The sequence below is a fragment of the Nothobranchius furzeri genome, chromosome 2 (assembly GCF_043380555.1).
Source record: "Nothobranchius furzeri strain GRZ-AD chromosome 2, NfurGRZ-RIMD1, whole genome shotgun sequence".
NCBI classification, from domain to species: Eukaryota; Metazoa; Chordata; class Actinopteri; order Cyprinodontiformes; family Nothobranchiidae; genus Nothobranchius; species Nothobranchius furzeri.
Genome location: NC_091742.1, coordinates 61504477 through 61522806, shown reverse-complemented (window position 1 = coordinate 61522806; position 18330 = coordinate 61504477). Strand labels below are relative to the sequence as shown.

Sequence of the window (18330 nt, the reverse complement as noted above, 5' to 3'; positions counted from 1 at the left end):
AAGGGTGAGAAGCTCGGTCATTAGGGAGGGGCTTGGAGTAACGAAAGAAGAAACCATCAGACTACATAAAAAAGTGTGCATTTTGTGTGTAAATCTAAAAAAGAGATGTTTTAATGTTTGTTTTGCATCTTCATTTTCTCATGATGATGTTTAAATATAATTCTTACCGTGACCTTCTTGCAGGACTTCAGCCCCAGCCGGCCTTCCCCCGTCTCTATCCCAGCGAGCGCGTTATGCCACTTATTTTGACGTGGCAGTGCTGCGCTGCCTACTGCAGCCTCATTGGACAGAGGAGGGTGTGCACTGGGCATTGATGTACTACCTGCAGCGCCTGAGGCAGATCTTGGAGGAGAGACCTGAACGCAACCCAGAACCTTTGGTCACACCTCTGCCACGTCCACGCAGCAGCTCCATGGTGGCCGCCACCCCCTCACTGGTAAACACCCACAAAACTCAGGTGAGTGGAGGTTAAACTGGCCTGGAAATGTTAAGAATCCCCAAATGATGACGGAGAGGGGCATGTCAACCTTCTCTGCTGGGTTTTTCAGGATATGAGTCTGAAGTGCAACGAAGAGGGAAAATCTCTCAGTACAGAGACATTTGCAAAGGTGTCTCTGACTAACCTGCGGCGTCAGGCAGTCCCTGACCTGTCCTCTGATCTGGGCATGAACATCTTCAAAAAGGTGACTGTCTAACATCCACGATGCTAACATGGTTGCTGAAATGTTATCAAGACAGTAAAATAAATGATTAATTCCCTGCTTTAGTTTAAGAACAGGCGTGAGGACCGGGAGAGAAAGGGCTCCATCCCCTTCCACCACACAGGAAAGAAGCGCCAGCGTCGAATGGGAGTACCTTTCCTGTTACACGAGGACCACCTGGACGTCTCACCCACACGCAGTACCTTCTCCTTTGGGAGCTTCTCTGGCCTTGGAGACGAGCGGCGAGCTTTGGATCGTGGAGGCTGGCAAGCCACCATCATGGGTAGGCAGCCTAACATTTCTAATGTGTTGCTTAGCCTCCAGTTAGCTGTGGTGAGTCAGAGGATTGTGTTGGAATCTGGCTGTCAGCGAGTGAATTAGGTCAGTTCATTAACATGAGAATTTATGATGAGCTTTCACCAAGAAGAGTGATTAAAGTTCGCTCAAGGCGTTGGGAGCTTTGTGGTATTATTATCTAGTGACATTTCAAAGCCATGTTCCGTGTCATTTTTCACCATCAGTCAGATTTGCTCCGCTCTCTTTATGCACTTACCACAGCATTCCACTCATGTTGGACCAATGAATCGCCTTTTACCTTTTTGCCTGTTAAGCATATGGTAGTTCTATTGTATACATGAGACCACTCTTCTGTACCAGAATGGCTTCTCCTTGACTTTTTGCTTGATATGTTCGACACACTGTCTTCGGGATTGATATCATCATGACACTGAACCGTTTCACTTTTATCAGCAGCGTCAACATCATAATTCATATTAGTTTTATCACCTTCCGATGAAGCACAGGATTCCTTTAACCATACAGCAATTTTATCAATAAAAGCATCACTGGCATCTTTCTTCAAATCAAACCATTGCTGTTGCTTTTCCTGTTCTTCCACAGGAAGAGACCTTTGTGAACAACAACATGAGCTTCAGTAGCATCTTCACAGCATTTTTTAAACTTTTCCAGATTTTGTTCAACAGCACATACATTTCCTCTTGAGACCAACAGTTCATCAATTTTAGCCTTTATTTTACTTGCTTGTTTGAAACAATAATCTTGTTGCTTCTGAAATCTTTCAATCATCATTAACAACGCTTTTGGAGTCGGTTTGATTATTCTTTTTTCTCTTTCAATATTTCCTTGTTCAACTTCAGCCGTGACGCGCTGAGCACTTTCAACTTCAGCTTCAACATTACGCACGTCACTCATTTTCAGACATGTGCGCCGCGAACATCAGCGTTAACAAGGGAAGCTGAGTCACAGCATGACCACTCCAGCTTTATCTGCACAGCTCAAACAACTGATGATCTTGTCATCCTTTCTGATTCAAAACAACCACAATCGCCGCACCTTCAAGGCGACACCACACCCACTGACGCAATGAACAGCTTCGTAGCATCAAACTTTGCAATCTGTTCCACATCCACGTGAAGACATGTAGGCTGCGATATTGTTTACATCGGTACCTCTTTGATGTCTTCGTTACCGTGCCTTCTCATCGGAATGCTCATGGAGTACAGCAGCGTCCTCGATGCCAGAGTGAGCTCCACGCTTTCCAAAAGGATCTGCGTCAGGGGCCGTGGATCTTTTATCTTATTTTCTCCAAGTGAGAGCAGGGTTTTTACTTGTGTGCTGACACTTCCTGTTGTCAGCCAGCTGGGTGAGGGCGGAGGCGGCTTCTGACGCGCTTCTATTCATAAATCAAACCTCTTTTTGTCTGTGCGTTAGTCTTGTTTATTTTCCTTTACAAGCATTAGCTGGCGTTTTACATGATGCGGTTCCAAGGATAGTAGTGCTCCCAATTGATCATCACAAAAAGGAAGTATATCGTGCCATGGTGTCGCGAGCGGTAAAAACCGTATGCTCATCCCGCCACCCATGCGTAATCGGCTCTCTCGAAACACCTGAGGACCCACTTAAATCACATGTGACGCACCCGACACCACCACCACTGATGAAAGCCCAAACCACAAAATAAATGGCTCCTACAATGTTGGACTCAAATTTGACTCTAGAACGCTTTGGTTTATTGTGGACTTGGTGATCTCAAGGGGTTCAAACCATCAACCCTCCAACCCCGTGCTGAATGTGCTTAATGGGTAGACTTCTCCACTTTGGTCTTCTTTGTCCAAAGCACCTTGTTCCAGGAGTCTCGTGGTTCATTTATATTACACTTTAGAAAGTTAAGATGTTTTTAATGGAAATTGTTTGTATCAGGCTCCTTTTCCAGGTACTATCGTAGTTTTCCATGGGCATTCTTAGCTCAGTTTATTTCAATTCCAGGGACCAGGTCAAAAATATATTATCATGGTAGGAATTAACCCAGAAAATGGACCTGGAAACGAGGTTGTACCTTTTACTATACAGTTTGGCTTGCTTTTAGCACCCCCCTTAGTGTACTCTTTTCCTCGCTGTGCGTTTGTCTTTTTAACACCTTGATCTAACAGCTGAAATGTCTCCCTAGTCTTCATTAGTCTCTAGAGGAGCAGTTCATCCCTAAAAGAAACAAATCAGATGTGTTCATGATCTAAAACATGCAGGAAACGTGCTGGGAGCAGACTGCAGCGACAGGCATGTCAGCTCCATTTTTTTCCAAGACCAACAGACTGGACCGGCACTCTAAAGTTGCAAGTGCAAAATTCAGGCCACAGCGGGTGGTGGGGGGGTCTGACTGACACTTCAATAACCCTGTAGAGGGTCATTTTAGCACATACTGGCTCAAGAAAATGATTTTAAAATATGAAAACTTTGTAAAGTGTCTTTAACCCTTTGATGCATAATGGTCACTACAGTGGACAGGTACTCAAAATTGTTATTTATTTGTTTTTGCTATTAAGCACAGCTGTTGAAGACTTTATTGCATTTGAGCCCCTCCATTTGGACTTCAGTAAGCCAAGCCAACATATTTCATGCTCAGAAAGCACGCTGTCCACTGAGGTGGACATGTAATAAATTATTTGTAAATTATAAAATTTTACAATAAATATTTGTTGAAATTTGTTTCATTCACACCTAAAGAATAATGAAAAAAATTGTTAACAACATCATGGTTGAAGTTTTCATAATTCATGCATCAAAGGGTTAAGAGTGGATGAAAGAGTTTCACCATTTCTGAGCATGTGACTATGCCAAACATTCCCAATTTTCATGAATGCACGTGGAAGAAACTACTGGAAAGGCAACTAGTCCTTCCTGCATAGGTGAGTAAACACACAAAAGATTATTATTTATTGGTCAGTTACTTACCGTCCCAAGTCCTCTGGAGGCAGCAAGGGTGGACTGCTTACACCAGGAAGTTTTGCATTTTAAAGTGTGTTTTTAGTTTTTGAATTAAACTTTGATTCTCCAGGCAAGTTCACACGCAGAGGCAGCACAGACACTGCTGCAGATGCAGACAGCCTGAGTGCCAAACACTCTCACTCCCACCACTCCCTGCTCCGAGACATGCCCGACCACTCCAACAGCCACAGCGATAATACAGTGAAAGAAGGTGAGGGGCGCTGTTGCGAACCAAAGTTGTACAAGATTTCTACAGATTTGCACAGAGCACTGACAACACTTCTCGTTTTGTTTTTCATAGTTCGATCTCAGATCTCCACCATCACCATGGCAGCGTTCAACACAACTGTGGCTTCCTTCAACGTGGGGTATGCCGACTTTTTCACAGAACACATGAAGAAACTCTGCAACCCGGTTGCCATGCCCGAGATCCCTGCAGAGCCCCTGGCCTGCGCAAACCTGCCCCGAAGTTTCACCGACTCTTGCATAAACTACTCCTGTCCGGAGGAGGGGGAGAACATCGAGGGGACCAATAACTTTGTCCTGAAAAATGGCATGCTAGATCTCACTGTAAGTTCATTATGTTGTAAACGATCAGAGGTTAATTTGTTTAGGTGTGTGGAGGAAAGGCTCATCCTTTTTGTGATCCAGGCCATCCTGCGGGCGCTTTACGCTGTCCTCAGCCACGACATCAGCTCCCGGATCTGTGATGTGGCTCTCAACATCATCGACTGCCTCCTCCAGCTGGGTGTGGTACCCGGCATGGGCAAAAAACTGTCCAAGCCAGATAACAAAGAGAACCAAGAGGCGCGGTCTAAAGACTCGGTCAGCCAAGGTTTCGCAGGAGGAGTGCAAGGGGGTGGGTCCATTTCAGGAGATGGGGGCGGTGGAGGAGGTGGAAGTGGTGGAGGAAGTGGGCAAGGGAGCAAGGACGATGTGAAAAACAACAAGGATAACGAGAAAACGGTGCGCTCATAACTTTTTGTTGCGAGACTAAAGATTTGCTTGATGCACCATAAATCCGTTTTTTGTATGCAGGACGAGAATTCTGGTCTCAGCACTCACCGCCTGGCCTTAACCATGCTGATCAAGATAGTCAAGTCTCTGGGCTGTGCTTACGGCTGTGGTGAGGGGCACCGGGGGCTGTCAGGAGATCGCCTCAGGATGCAGGTCTCTGTCCTGAATCATCATCCTCTTCAAGGAATATTCTCCCACCAATGTGCACCGCTTTGTTTCTAACTTTAGTGAAACCAGCTACAGGTTTTCATTTCAGCTCACTATTGATTTATGATGAATGTATATTAGGTCCACCGGAAGAAATAGAGCAGAGAGAGAATAAACATGTTTTTGTTTCCCAGTTTTTATATTGAAGTTGGGGAAAAAATTAAAAGGGCAAGTAAGCTTTTTGAGTTCATCCTCAAAATAATTAGATATTTCACTTTAATCTCTACATTTAATAAAGGTGTGGTTGACCGAAAAACCATTTTAAAATGTTTTTTTTCCTGATTATAATTAGTCACTATTCTGGTTGAACACTAAAATAGTCTCTTACACCTATCTCCTGCATTAGCTTCTGATAGAAAATAGACGGTGAAACTCTAGGATTAGACAATCCCGACAGATCTACGTCACACTGTCACTTAACATTTATGAACTCAACCATCTTGACTCGGGACAGGCAAGGATGTTTTAATGATTGGGAATCAGCAGCATACATCTTGGCTATTTCAAGCTAACTGTTAGCATTAGCAATTTTTTGTGTGTTTTGTGGAGATAAAGCATCAATAACGCAAGTCTAACAAAGAGTCGCGTTGCAGTTACCCAATCCAGGGCGAGTCGTCCAATTATCAGAAAATGAGACTCCAAATCCTGCAGCTCTCCTGTGACGTTACAGACTGCTAAGCCAGGGGTTTGTGGGCTTTTTTGTGCCCTGAGTATTGCCTGCAAGGCATTCATTCCTACTAGAGACCATTGCATATGTATTGATTAAACGTGTAATCCAAACCTTTAACGTCCCAGTTTTTATCTCAAGGAACTTTAACATGAGCAATACATAGAGATATTTTCTCACTTTCATTTCTTTTCATTGTACATTATGACATTAATCTAAACATATTCGCTGTTGACAGAGATTTTGACATTCATCTCGACTTGTTAACAATTTTCTTAACATTTTATTTTCACAAAAATGATGAACACAATTTTTCAGAAATTGCCTTTTTTCCTATGCACTAGTGCAGTACATGGAATGAAAATACATTCTTTCCCCATTGCCCCCTCTTGATGAGTGAAAGATTTAAAGCTATGCCCAATGTCAGCTGTTTGTACAGCACCATATGAGAACATCCTTTATCTCTGCTTTTAGGCTCAAAACTGCTTGACCAACCTGTACAAACTGGACAAGGTTCAATTTCGCCAAACAATGCGCGAGTATGTGAACAAAGACTCCCTCAATAACATTGTGGACTTCCTGCATGCACTGCTGGGCTTCTGCATGGAGCCCATCACTGACAGTAAGTACGTGGCGTGTCTGAGTGGGATGCAGATTCATAAAGCATAAAACATTTGCATCTTATGACAAATGTAGAACCTGGGAGTAGTTAAACACCACTGGTGTTTGATGCTAAACCCAAAACATCACAAATAAAACCAACAATTGTTTCAGAATAATACCATTTTTTAGCACCTATTTAAGTTAGTGAACAATGTGAAAATGAAACTTATTACTGCTTCAATCATATGTGTTTTTAATTCAATTGTTAACTTGCTAAGATTTAGTAGGTGTTGTCCAAAGTAAGAGGTTGCTTGACAACATACATGTGGAAAAACTTGATTTTCTTTTATACGAGAATGCTGAGTTAGGTTCATGTAATTCCATTATGCAGAAAATACAGCCAGCTCCTTTTGTGATGTGAGCTGATGTGGTGTAACATGCATAGTTTAATTTGGTTTTCTGTATTTTGTGACTATTATTATTATTATTATTATCATTATTATTATTATTATTATTATTATTATTATTATTATTATTATGTGCAGTAAAATTGATATTTAATTTCTCATTTGGCCTAAAAACTGAATTCTACTGGAATTGGAGAAGTTAGAACATTGGCACAATTCAAATTCTACACATTTATGACTCACTTTAAATAGTGACTCATGTTGGGTAATGAGACTCACCATCAGTGTTTGAATGTGTTGATACAAAATCCCTTCTAAGCTACTGTACTGGTGATACAAACAATGATGTAAGAACAGGCATCATCAGCATATTGGAGACATTTTACTTAAGTTTCAGTTTAAAATCTCTACTGAAATTAAAGGGTAGAAAAGGTTAGCATAAAATTCGAAAACTAGCAAAAATTGAGAATTTGTTTCATCTGTAAAAACAAAAGAAGAAGCTAACATTAGCAAAAACGATTGTTTCGTTTCAGGGTCTAATGTAAGGAAAGTAAAAAACTAATCTAAAATGAAAAAAATGTTGAAATCATGATTTTATTAAACTATGATACTATGATTTATTTGAAAATAAACTACTTAAATGCTAATATTAGCTCTGAAAAAATTATTTAATACAAGAAATCTTATTTTAATTTTGATCATTTGGACAAAAATAGCATATATAAAATTATTTTATTTATTTACAAATAAATTTTGAAAGAATTATGTAAATATTAAATACACTTCATTTTTATACCTGAGACCACACTGGGAATTAAAAAACTGAAAAAATGCAAATAAATAAATAAATCATTACCACTGACTTTTATGAAAAATTTGAAATTTTATTTGGAAACCTTCAATAATATTAACAAATGCAAAGGGATTTTACAGTAATTGCCAAAACCTTTCTTCAGGTAAAGTTAAAGAAAGCAAAACAAACTCAGTTCACCCTAATTATAATGTATGGGAAATTTCTGGATGTCTCTAAGTTTTGAGAGAAATGTTTTTAATCTAAAAACTTTGCATATACACTAATTTTACCACTTCAGAAAGTTTTTTATGGTCAATATGTTATTTTCTGATTTTAGCTCCTTGTTCACATGTAAATTTAATTCATTTTTATTCACTACATTCACCTCTATGGAGGTTGTTCTGAAATGTAAACACTTCTGGCTTCTGAGGTCTAAACTATGACATATTTACGTTATTAATGTGAACATTCCCAATTTTTGTTGCCAGAACACATAGAAAAAATAACTGTCAACATTAGGTCAAATTAGTTTATTTAGATAATTTTGGTTAACTGTGCCTCATATCCTGTGAACTCAACTCAAACAAACACTTGTAGGTAGCTGAATCTTTTTTCACTCAAAGCATTCAGCTAGCCAATGCATTCCAGAATTTTACAACATAAAAAGCTAAGATAACAGCTGAGTTTGAATCCCGCTGTCTTCTCTTGCTCTTTGACTTTGCATTCCAATGCTATTTCTGTCTATATCTGTCCCCCTCCCCCTTTACTTCTTCCACTTGCCATTGCTTGTCCATTTTTTTAGTCATCTTCCTCCTGCTTTCTTCCATCCTCCCCCTTTTTCCCCTCGCTCACTTCAATGAGTTTAATCCTGCCTTCTTTACTCACTCATCCATTCTGTACACTTGCCAATCCAAAGCTTTACCCCATTACATTGCTGCTCAGTCGGTGGCTTTTATCTTAGAGCATCTATTTTACATAGCAATTTCAGTTCTGCTCTGAAATCCTAAGTATTTTGTCATTTGGAGCTGCAGCCGACAATCATGTCCAACAAAATGTTGTGCATTTGGCAAGTTACTGAACTGATGAGTGTTTTACAGATGAAAGTGAACAGGGCACCTCTTATTTTGTTTTTGATTTGATTAGATTTTTTTCGCTATGTTTGTTCTCTTGGGGTTCACCTCTTTGCGGAGGTGGGGTGCCATGATCCTTTCTGAGACCACCTACATGTCTGTGCTGGCCTGATGTCAACCAACCTGTGCCCCGCCTCTTTTCTCTTGCAGAGTACGGCAGTGCAGGTGAGAGGTCCAGGAGGGCGAAAAAAAGAAACATCGGTAGATACACATGATCAGTAACTAATAACAGTCAATACTATAAGCAATACGATGACTCTACTCACCCGATCAGACCCTTCCCTAGGCACCGCTTTCATTGCTGCACCCCTCACTCTGTTCGAAAGTGACAAAATCACCTGCAACATCTAAATTTACAGTTGTTCAATCTGGGTTTCTTGAAAAAGCAACTTTTTTTTAGATAACTGGACCAAGAATATCAGCCCCTAATTCTGTTACTAAAGCATGCCTTAGTCCTTTGCATGTAATCCTTAATCCCAGAATCCTTTTATGTTTGCTTCTTCCCCCATTTGCTCTACGATCCCCCTTTCCTTTGCCCCCATATCACTTCCTGTTGTACGGGCTCGCTACTGAAACTGGTCAGCTGTCAGTATTGTCGCCCACCCCACCTCCCTTCACCCCACTCCTACATCCCCAATGACTAAACTGCCTCCTGTATCATCCGTGGTCTCTCCTGCCTCCCTGCTGCTTCCAGACAAGGCGGGCTTTGGCAACAACTTCGCCACAGGGGACAACAAGTCTCTGGCCCAGAACATGGAGGCGGTGGTGGTGGGCTGCATGTTCAAGTCTCTCATCACCCGCTGCGCCTCAACCACACATGAGCTGCACAGCCCCGAGAATCTGGTGAGTGGTTCCCCTGACTTGATCTTGCTGTTTTATTTAGCAAAAAAGAAGTACCAGTGTAGGTGCCAGGTTAGTTTGGGGACCTGCACCTGCGAATCATGTTACACTACATGCCTGGAATGTTGGCGTGTTCAAGAAGAAGATTTTCATTGGGATGAATAAATTACAGAAGTTACGTTGATATGCTAATATAGAAGATTTGGGTTGGTGCGGACAATTTTTGGGACCAGACCCCTGCCCTGTGTGCAAGAGCACTCAGCAAGCACTTGTGTTGATGGGGCTCAGCACTGGCCCTATCAGTGAGGCGGGGTACTGCCTTCTAACCCCAATGCATTTTCACTGCAAATTTATGTCTCCTCAAAAAGACTAAAATTGTCACACATACGCCATCCGTCCATCCATTTTCAGTCACTTATGTGGAGTTGGGTCGCGGGGGAAGCAACCCATGCAGAGAGGCCCAGACCACCCTCTCCCCAGCTACTTGGGTAAGCTCCTTGGGGGGAATCCCAAGGCATTTCGGGGCCAGCCGAGGGATATAACCATAGAAACATTACTCTGTGTGTGTGTGTGTGTGTGTGTGTGTGTGTGTGTGTGTGTGTGTGTGTGTGTGTGTGTGTGTGTGTGTGTGTGTGTGTGTGTGCGTGTGTGTGTGTGTGTGTGCGTGTGCGTGTGCGTGTGCGTGTGCGTGTGTGTGTGTGTCGGCTCTGTCTTCTCGATCCCCAGTGAGTCGTGGAGGATAGCTGTTTATACTGAACCAGGATCCTCTGGAGGTTTCTTCCTGTTAAGAGGGAGTTTTCCTCTCCACTGTTGCTGCATGCTTGCTTAGTACCAGGATTGCTGTAAAGTCACTGACACTAGTCAGTGACTTGATGCAGTTTGCTGGGTTCCTTATATAGGAAACGTTTTTCTTATTGGCTTAATGAATTGACCTGTATTGTAATGTTTACTGTGTGAAGTGCCTTGAGACGACTCTTGTCGTGATTTGGCGCTGGACTTGAAAATTGAATTGAATACAGTATAGTTCCTCCAACGTGTCTTGGGTTTCCCTTAGGTCTCCTCCCAGTTGTACATGCCCAGAAAGCCTCACCAGTTAGGTGTCCAGGGAACATCCTGACCACATGCCTGAGCCACCTCAACTTGCTCCTCTTGACTTGGTGGAGCAGCGGGCCTACTCCTAGCCCCTCCCGGATGACCAAGCTTCACACCCTATCTCTAATGGAGAGCCCATCCACCCTGTGGAGACAACTCATTTTGACCGCTTGTATATGCAGTCTCATTCTTTCAGTCTCTACCCAAAGCTCGTGACCATAAGTCAGGGTAGGAACGTAGATCGACCGGTAAATCAAGAGGTTTGCCTTCCGGCTCAGCAATGCCCGCAGTGCTGCAGATACAGCACCAATCCGCCTATCGATCTCATGGTCTTTCCCTCACTCATGAACGAGACCCTGAGATACTTGAACTCCGCCACTTGAGGCAGGACCTCATCCCTGACCCAGAGAAGACATTCTACCCTTTTCCAATTCAGGACCATTGTCTCAAATTTAGAAGAGCTGATTCTCATCCCAGCTGCTTTACACTCGGCTGAGAATCGCTCCAGCTAAAGCTGGAGATCACTGTCAGCTGAAACCACCAAGGCCACATCATCTGCAAAAAGCAGAGACCTGATATTTTGGCCTTGTAAAGAGATTCCCTTAACATCTTGGCTGCTGTCCATAAAAGTTAAGAATGTGTGATAAAGGACAGTCTTGATGAAATCCAACTTTCTCCGGAAACAAGCTCGACTTACTGCCGGCAATGCGGACCAAGCTCCAACACTGGTCATACAGGGCTTGGTACTACATATTCTAGGAGTACCCACTAGAGGGGACCCAGAGGGACACAGGTCGAAGGCCTTCTCTAAATCCACAAAACATATTTAGATTAGTGGGGCGAACTCCCACACACCCTCCTGGATCCACCTAAGGGTGTAGAGCTGGTCCAGTGTTCCACGGCCAGGACAAAAACCATATTGTTCCTCCTGAATCCAAGGTTCAACAATCCGATGGACTCTCCTCCCCAGAACCCCTAAATAGACCTTACCAGGGAGGCTCAGAAGTGTGTTCCCTCTGTAGCTGGAACACACCTTGCGGTTACCCTTTTTAAATAGAGGGACTACCACCCCCTACCGCCCAAGAATGAGATTGCAGATACAAGTGGCCAAAATTAGTTTTCTCTGCACGGTGGCTGGGCTTTCCCTTAGAGATAGGGTGAGAAGCTCGGTCAACTGGGAGGGGCTCGGAGTAAACCCGCTGTACCTCCACATCGGGAGGAGCCAGTTGACGTGGCTCGGGCATCTAGTTAGAATGCCTCCTGGACGCCTCCCTGATGAGGTTTTCTGAGTATATCCAAGTTGAAGAAGACCTAAAGGTACACCCAGGACATGCTTGAGATACTATGTCTCATGGCTGGCCAGGGAATGCCTTAGAGTTCACCCAGAGGAGCTGGCCCAAGTGGTTGGGGAGAAGGAAGTCAGGATCCCCCTGCTTAGGCTACTGCCCCTGCGACCCGATTCAGGATAAGCAGCTAAAAATGAATGGATGGATGGATCACCACCCCAGTCTGTCAATCCAGTGAAACCTTCCTCAATGTCCATGCACTATTGCAGAGCTGTGTCAACCAACACGGCCCCACAACGATCAGAGCCTTAACTCATTCACTGCCAGCCGTTTCCTGATCAGAAAAGTCCTTCGCTGCCAGCGTTTTTCAGCATTTTCAGTTTTTTTAAGAGTCACAGAACATTGCACTCTATGATAATGCCAATGCCAAAACTACCAAAACAAAGATGAGACTCACCTCTTACATCAGGAAGAATCCGCGCGTTTCGAGCGTTATCCATTCTTTCATAATCCGTTGTCGAATTGTGATCGGCAAACGTTTTTCCCGGTCCGCGCCTCACATGTTTTTTTACAGCAGCGGCCCAAAACGATCTCCTAACACATTCTTTTCTTCCTGATCACGTGATGTGTGACGTGTGGTGAGCTGGGATGTTTGTTCTCCCGGTGCGGGGGCTTGTTCCGATGCCCACACAGTAAAAACATGCAAATGACAACTTTAGTCGTCAATGGCAGTTAATGAGTTAAGGAACTCGGGGCAGATCTCATCCACCCCCGAGGCCTTGCCACCAAGGAGTTTTTTGACCACCTCAGTAACCTCGGTTCCAGAGACTGAAGAGTCACACATGCAGTGTTAAGGATTGGCCACATATGTATTATATGATCAATAAGATGTGATAATTCCATTTAAATATGAAAACGCAATCTGATTAACCTTTGAATATTTAATCAGAAGACTTTAGTTCTTTTACTTACTCAGGGACCATGCACACTTCATATTAATTCAGATGGAGTCAAGTAAGTAATTTATGAAAATGATTTTATTTCTGTTTTCCTAAACTAATGATTATACAAAACAAGGTATGAATGAAATGATGGAATGGAAGCTAGATGTTTTAGCAAAACCTTTCTTAAGTATCTGAGAGAGTTTGTGGAGTCTGGGTTGTAAAATCAATTTGGCTGTATAGTTTTATAATCTAAACAAAACACCATCCGACACAATTTGTGCCGAGTCTACACACCCTTGTAGAAGAACCCCAAGCAATCCAGGTGGTCAGGAGGTTGAGATGGACACTGCTGATGGCGTGGACCTCTGGTATTGGAGCTTGTAGCTGGCTCAGATTTCGACCCGTCTAGTCTGGGTAATCTTCCAGGGGGCAGCAGGAAGCTGGAGTGCTTGTTGTGCATCTAAGGCTGTTTGATGGCTCTTAAAAGAGCCATTGTGTCAGTAATCACACACAAATGTTACAGAGAGGCTTTGAACTTGACGTCAAAAGATACAGTAGGATGGTCTCAAAATGCTTGTTCAACGATTTGTTCGGACCGGGAGGCAGCTAGAAACTAACTAGATCAGGAAACCATTCGGTTTTATCAACTCTTATTGATGAATTTGGCAAATCAGGATTTGACATGTTTAAAAACATTACCAAAATTACCTAAAAAAGTCACGCCTTCGGTCAGATACTCAGAGAATTTAACTCTTCGTGTGAAGTGAGAATGTTTTTAAACATTTATTCGAAGTGAATGTTAAAACCTTAACATTAACCTTATGATGTCTGAGTATAATGATAGATTAACTTAAATCAACAAATACTGATCTGGTGTAGTTTAAGATCTGAAAGGAATCATCGCAGGAAAAAAACTAATTTTAGCACATCCTTGATTAAATGCACAGATTATTCAAACATTTTAGGATTCCAGCATCTCATTCATTCGACACATTTGATTATATAAACTTATAAGTTGTAAATTCATTTATTTATTGATTCAAGGAGGATGAACTTTACTCAGAGTGAAAATGCAGGCATCTCCGCATTGGGTTTTGAGCAAAGATATGATGGCTTCCTTGGTCTGTTGCACGTTGCACATCCCTGTTTATCTTTCTTGAAGGCCAGACAGCAGTAATGTGTCCCTGGATGAGTGATGCAGTTTGTGGCTGCAAATTAAAAGTTAATTTCTGTTCATTTCGATGAAAAACGTGACCATTGGTACGCTACATACATAGTCATTGAACATATATTAGACAGACTGTAGTAATGCATAGACTGCATAATGTGGAATAAAACATGTATGTTGGCAATATAAAGACAGTCAGCAGTTTGTTGTTTCAGTCCGTGTGTGTGGTGCTGCACAATGAGAACGTTGTGGCGTCACACACACTTTATACAGGGAGTTGGCACATGCGCTCTGCCTGAATCAGCTAGTGTGTACGGGGCAGCTCAGAGAGAGCAGAGCCAGGCTCGTTTCTTTCTCCACTGGTGTTTCTGACATGTATTTGTTCAGGAAATGTGTAATTTCATTGGGAGTAAGTTATCTCAGGGTTCAAAGAGATTAAGTTACTGGAACATAGATTTTGCTGGTTGTTGGAGGTGATGAGTAATTAAGCAAAGATATGACGGGGTTCTACCGATGATTGTTTTGTATATAAATTGATACTGATGTAACAGCCTGTGGGAATGGAGTGATGGCCAGTTAACGAGTGAGTACAGATCACAATGATGAGTAGTGAAAGGGGCACCAGTGACAAACGGATTGCTGAGTGATAAATGACATCGAGTTCATGAAGACGTTTTTTAGAAGCAGTCCTACAAAGGATGTCACCGTAATCTAAGATGTAAAGAACTGTCATTTTGACCAGGGTTTGCTTTGCAGAATGAGTAAAGGATGACCTGTTGCTGTATAGAAACACAATTCTTGACTTGACTTTAGAAAGTAATGAATTAATGTGAATGTCAAATGAAAGTGCTGTCAAGCCAGATACCCAAATACTTACAGGAACTGAAAAGTTGTAGTTCTGTACCATCCAGGGAAACAATACTAGGGTGGAAAGTTGTTGCGGTATGTTACGGTTGAAGGTCATGAACTTAGTTTTACTTGTGTTTAAACGAAGAAGAAGGTTGGAGAAGGCATGTTGAAGATGTTGTGCTGCAAGGACAAAGCTGCCTTCAAAGAAGAACTACATGAATTTAAAATTGTGTCGTTTGCATATAAATGTATATGAGAACTGTCAACATGAACACATAATACGTGTATCATATCATTAATATGATTTTGAATAAGGTTGGGCCGAGTATGGACACTTGAGGAACGCCCATAAATAGAGGTTGAGGAGGATGGATAACCCTGATGTCTCCAGCTGTCTTCTGCTGCTTATCCATGACGATAATGTCTGGTTGGTTTCACTAGTACCATCTTGTCCGTTTGAATTTGGAAGTCCCACGTTTTTGTTACTAACTCATCTTACTAAACATTTATTCCTCAGTAGGGGCACAGAGATTAATTGCCTAATGCCAGTACTCATTAGTGGAGAGGTGAGGGACTCCCTGTACATGTCTCCAGTCCAACACAGGGACAAACTGAAACAGACAACCAGTCACACACTTACATGGAGAGACAATTTACAGTCACCAATTTACCTGACATTGATTGCTGCAATCTGCGACATTAATCTGGAGCCTGAAAACATGGAGATTTGAACCTGCAACTTCTTTGCTGCAAGGCAAAGGTGCTACCAACTACAATCTGAAACATTATGAGGGTAATCACCTTTTGTATGATGGTGAAAAACCCTATAGGGAAATAAAAATCCACCATGGCTCTTTAGAGTTATAGCTGCTAGGCTAAAGATGGACTGTTAGATCCCTGATTTTCTCTGAAACCAAGCAAGCATGCCCGTTTGGACCCACCATGTGCTTTTGTGGGCTGTGTCTGAGGTAGTGTGGACAGGACAAACCCACATACCCCAGAGTTCACCCACAAGGGTCTTGTGTATAGTTCAGAATGGGGCCCATAAATTTTTTAGGTTAAATTACAGTCCCAGTCAAGGCTAACTTCCCCATGCTGGATGCAAATGGCAGCATTGGCCAATTAGTAGATTAACATCAATGATAGTGTGTGAATGTGTGAGTGCAAAAAACACTGAAAAGCACTTCAGGTACCTTGAAAAGTGCTATCTACTCATCAATATTTTTATGTTTATCAAATGGTAAATGGTGGGAAACCCACACATGCCAGGGGACCACTGTGACATGCAGGTCACTTGAGGACCCCACAAAGGGGCCACATTGGGGCCACAATGGTAAGCCCACATGTGCAGGTCAGGGTACCGTTGTGAAATGTGGGGCACATGAGGGCCTTATGGAGAGGGGCCATAATGGGGCCACAGGGTGCAGCTCACATATGTGGGCCAAGCCCTGTTGGCTCCAAATGATGGGGCCCACATGTGCCCTAAATTTCACGATGACTGTGGGCAACCCTTCATGGGCCACATTCGCCCAAACGGGCATACTTTCACTCAGCTTCTCAGTTTTACATGATGCAATCTGAATATATTTGTATTCTAAGCAACAATGTGCAATGGCTTCATGAATAAACTTGTGTGACTCGTCTTCCTCCTGTGCAGAAGAATATTCCTCCAGCTGGGATTTGGCCAGAAGATGACACACTGCTTTATCTTCTTCCCTGCAGCAGGTTTTATTATTCTAAGAATAAAAAGGCCACCCTCTCACAAGCTGGGGCCGGTGCTTAAAAGCATTCCAGTGCTGTACCCCATCCATGGCAGCAGTTTGCTGTCAGGTCCCTGACACAGTTCCTGTCTTCACACACACACACACACACACACACACACACACACACACACACACACACACACACGCACGCACGCACGCACACACACACACACACCTACCCACACGCCTCTTACTTTCACTCCTACTTTGCAGGGTCTATACTGTGACATCCGCCAGCTGGTCCAGTTTATCAAAGAGGCTCATGGAAACGTGTTCCGCAGGGTGGCACTGAGCGCGCTCCTGGACAGCGCCGAGAAGGTCACGACCACCAAGAAACCTGATGAGAGGGATGAAAACAAACAGCTTGGACCTCGGAGGTAGTGGCCTAATCGGCTTATTTGTTTCTTCTAATTAAAGATGAATCGAATCCGACCGATGCTTCTCATCGCTGCTTGAATTTCTTTTTCTCATGTTTTTTTTCTGTTAACATCTGTTGTTTTCACATGGGTGAATGTTGAGTATTTTCACATTAATATGGCTCATGCACACCGTGTGCACCATATTATGTGATTGCACACACGTATACAAGTTATGACGCTGTACGAAGGACTGAAGCCAAAGAACCAACATGGGAAACTACTTTGGAAAATTGTATTTTCACAACATATAATAGAAATAAAAGTTATTTATCTAATTCTAGTTTTCCCTCAATTTGTCCCAAATTGGTGAATTTTATCATCAAATTTACCCTTTACAGGGCACCCATTGAAGTAGTTTAAATTTTAAAATTTCAATCCCCGGGCATTATTATGCTATATAACAAATGTAATCCTTGGCCGTTGCAATTTTCAAAAATATTTATTTTCATGCAGAAAATCTGAGAAAACGACGTGATCAAATGTGGATGTTGGCCCATTTTTGGTAAAATAAATCCCAAAATAAAAACCATGAACATAACATTTATTTTTGAATAATATAGATAATTATAAGACCAAATTAGATCTCTGTAGAATAATACAGAATATTTTTTGAAAAGTAATTGAATAGATACTATTTCTGATCAAATATAGTTTACTAGAATATTTTAGAATTATATAAATTTAAGGATCTTCCTTCCCTTCATCATCACTAATGACGAGATTTGCAGACACAACTGTCCACCTCCATTTTCCATAGAAATCCTAATTTAAATATGCAAAATACATTAAACATTTAATTATTATTACTGATACCATGATTATTAAGATTACGTCTAAAACACAACTGATTTTACCTAAAAAAAATTAAGAATTTCTTTTACTTGTTCAGGACGTTTGTTCAAATATGGCAGCTTTTATTTTCATGCTATGATTTCGCCAACTTTATTGAGTTTAACATTGACAACATATATATCCTTATTTAGTACGACTAGTCAACATTGTGGTGTGAGAGTTTCATAAACCTAGCTTTGTCAGTTTTAGAGATCTGACCGTAAACACGAAAGGAGGCTGAGCTGTTTTCGCGTGAACTGTGACTAGCTTGATCTCTTGTGATTGGTTGGGTGAAAAGTCATAATGAAATGGTACACCAGCATAATTTATG

The 18330-nt window shown here is 42.1% G+C and overlaps 1 protein-coding gene across 21 annotated transcripts in view; it reads left to right on the top strand.

Annotated features, from left to right (window-relative positions):
* Nucleotides 1–18330, top strand: part of LOC107377232 (unc-80 homolog, NALCN channel complex subunit) — an 84795-nt gene that overhangs the window by 10803 nt on the left and 55662 nt on the right. For 14 of the 21 annotated variants that reach the window (XM_070547139.1, XM_070547172.1, XM_070547178.1 and 11 more), the window contains exons 8-18: nucleotides 184–457; nucleotides 549–683; nucleotides 768–984; nucleotides 4054–4194; nucleotides 4285–4553; nucleotides 4635–4949; nucleotides 5022–5153; nucleotides 6349–6496; nucleotides 8958–9008; nucleotides 9502–9650; nucleotides 16963–17126. In XM_070547139.1, coding sequence (XP_070403240.1) covers nucleotides 184–457; nucleotides 549–683; nucleotides 768–984; nucleotides 4054–4194; nucleotides 4285–4553; nucleotides 4635–4949; nucleotides 5022–5153; nucleotides 6349–6496; nucleotides 8958–9008; nucleotides 9502–9650; nucleotides 16963–17126 — 1995 coding nt within the window. The remainder of the gene's footprint in view (nucleotides 1–183; nucleotides 458–548; nucleotides 684–767; nucleotides 985–4053; nucleotides 4195–4284; nucleotides 4554–4634; nucleotides 4950–5021; nucleotides 5154–6348; nucleotides 6497–8957; nucleotides 9009–9501; nucleotides 9651–16962; nucleotides 17127–18330) is intronic. The other 7 variants (XM_015946730.3, XM_015946728.3, XM_015946726.3 and 4 more) reach the window with 2 other exon arrangements.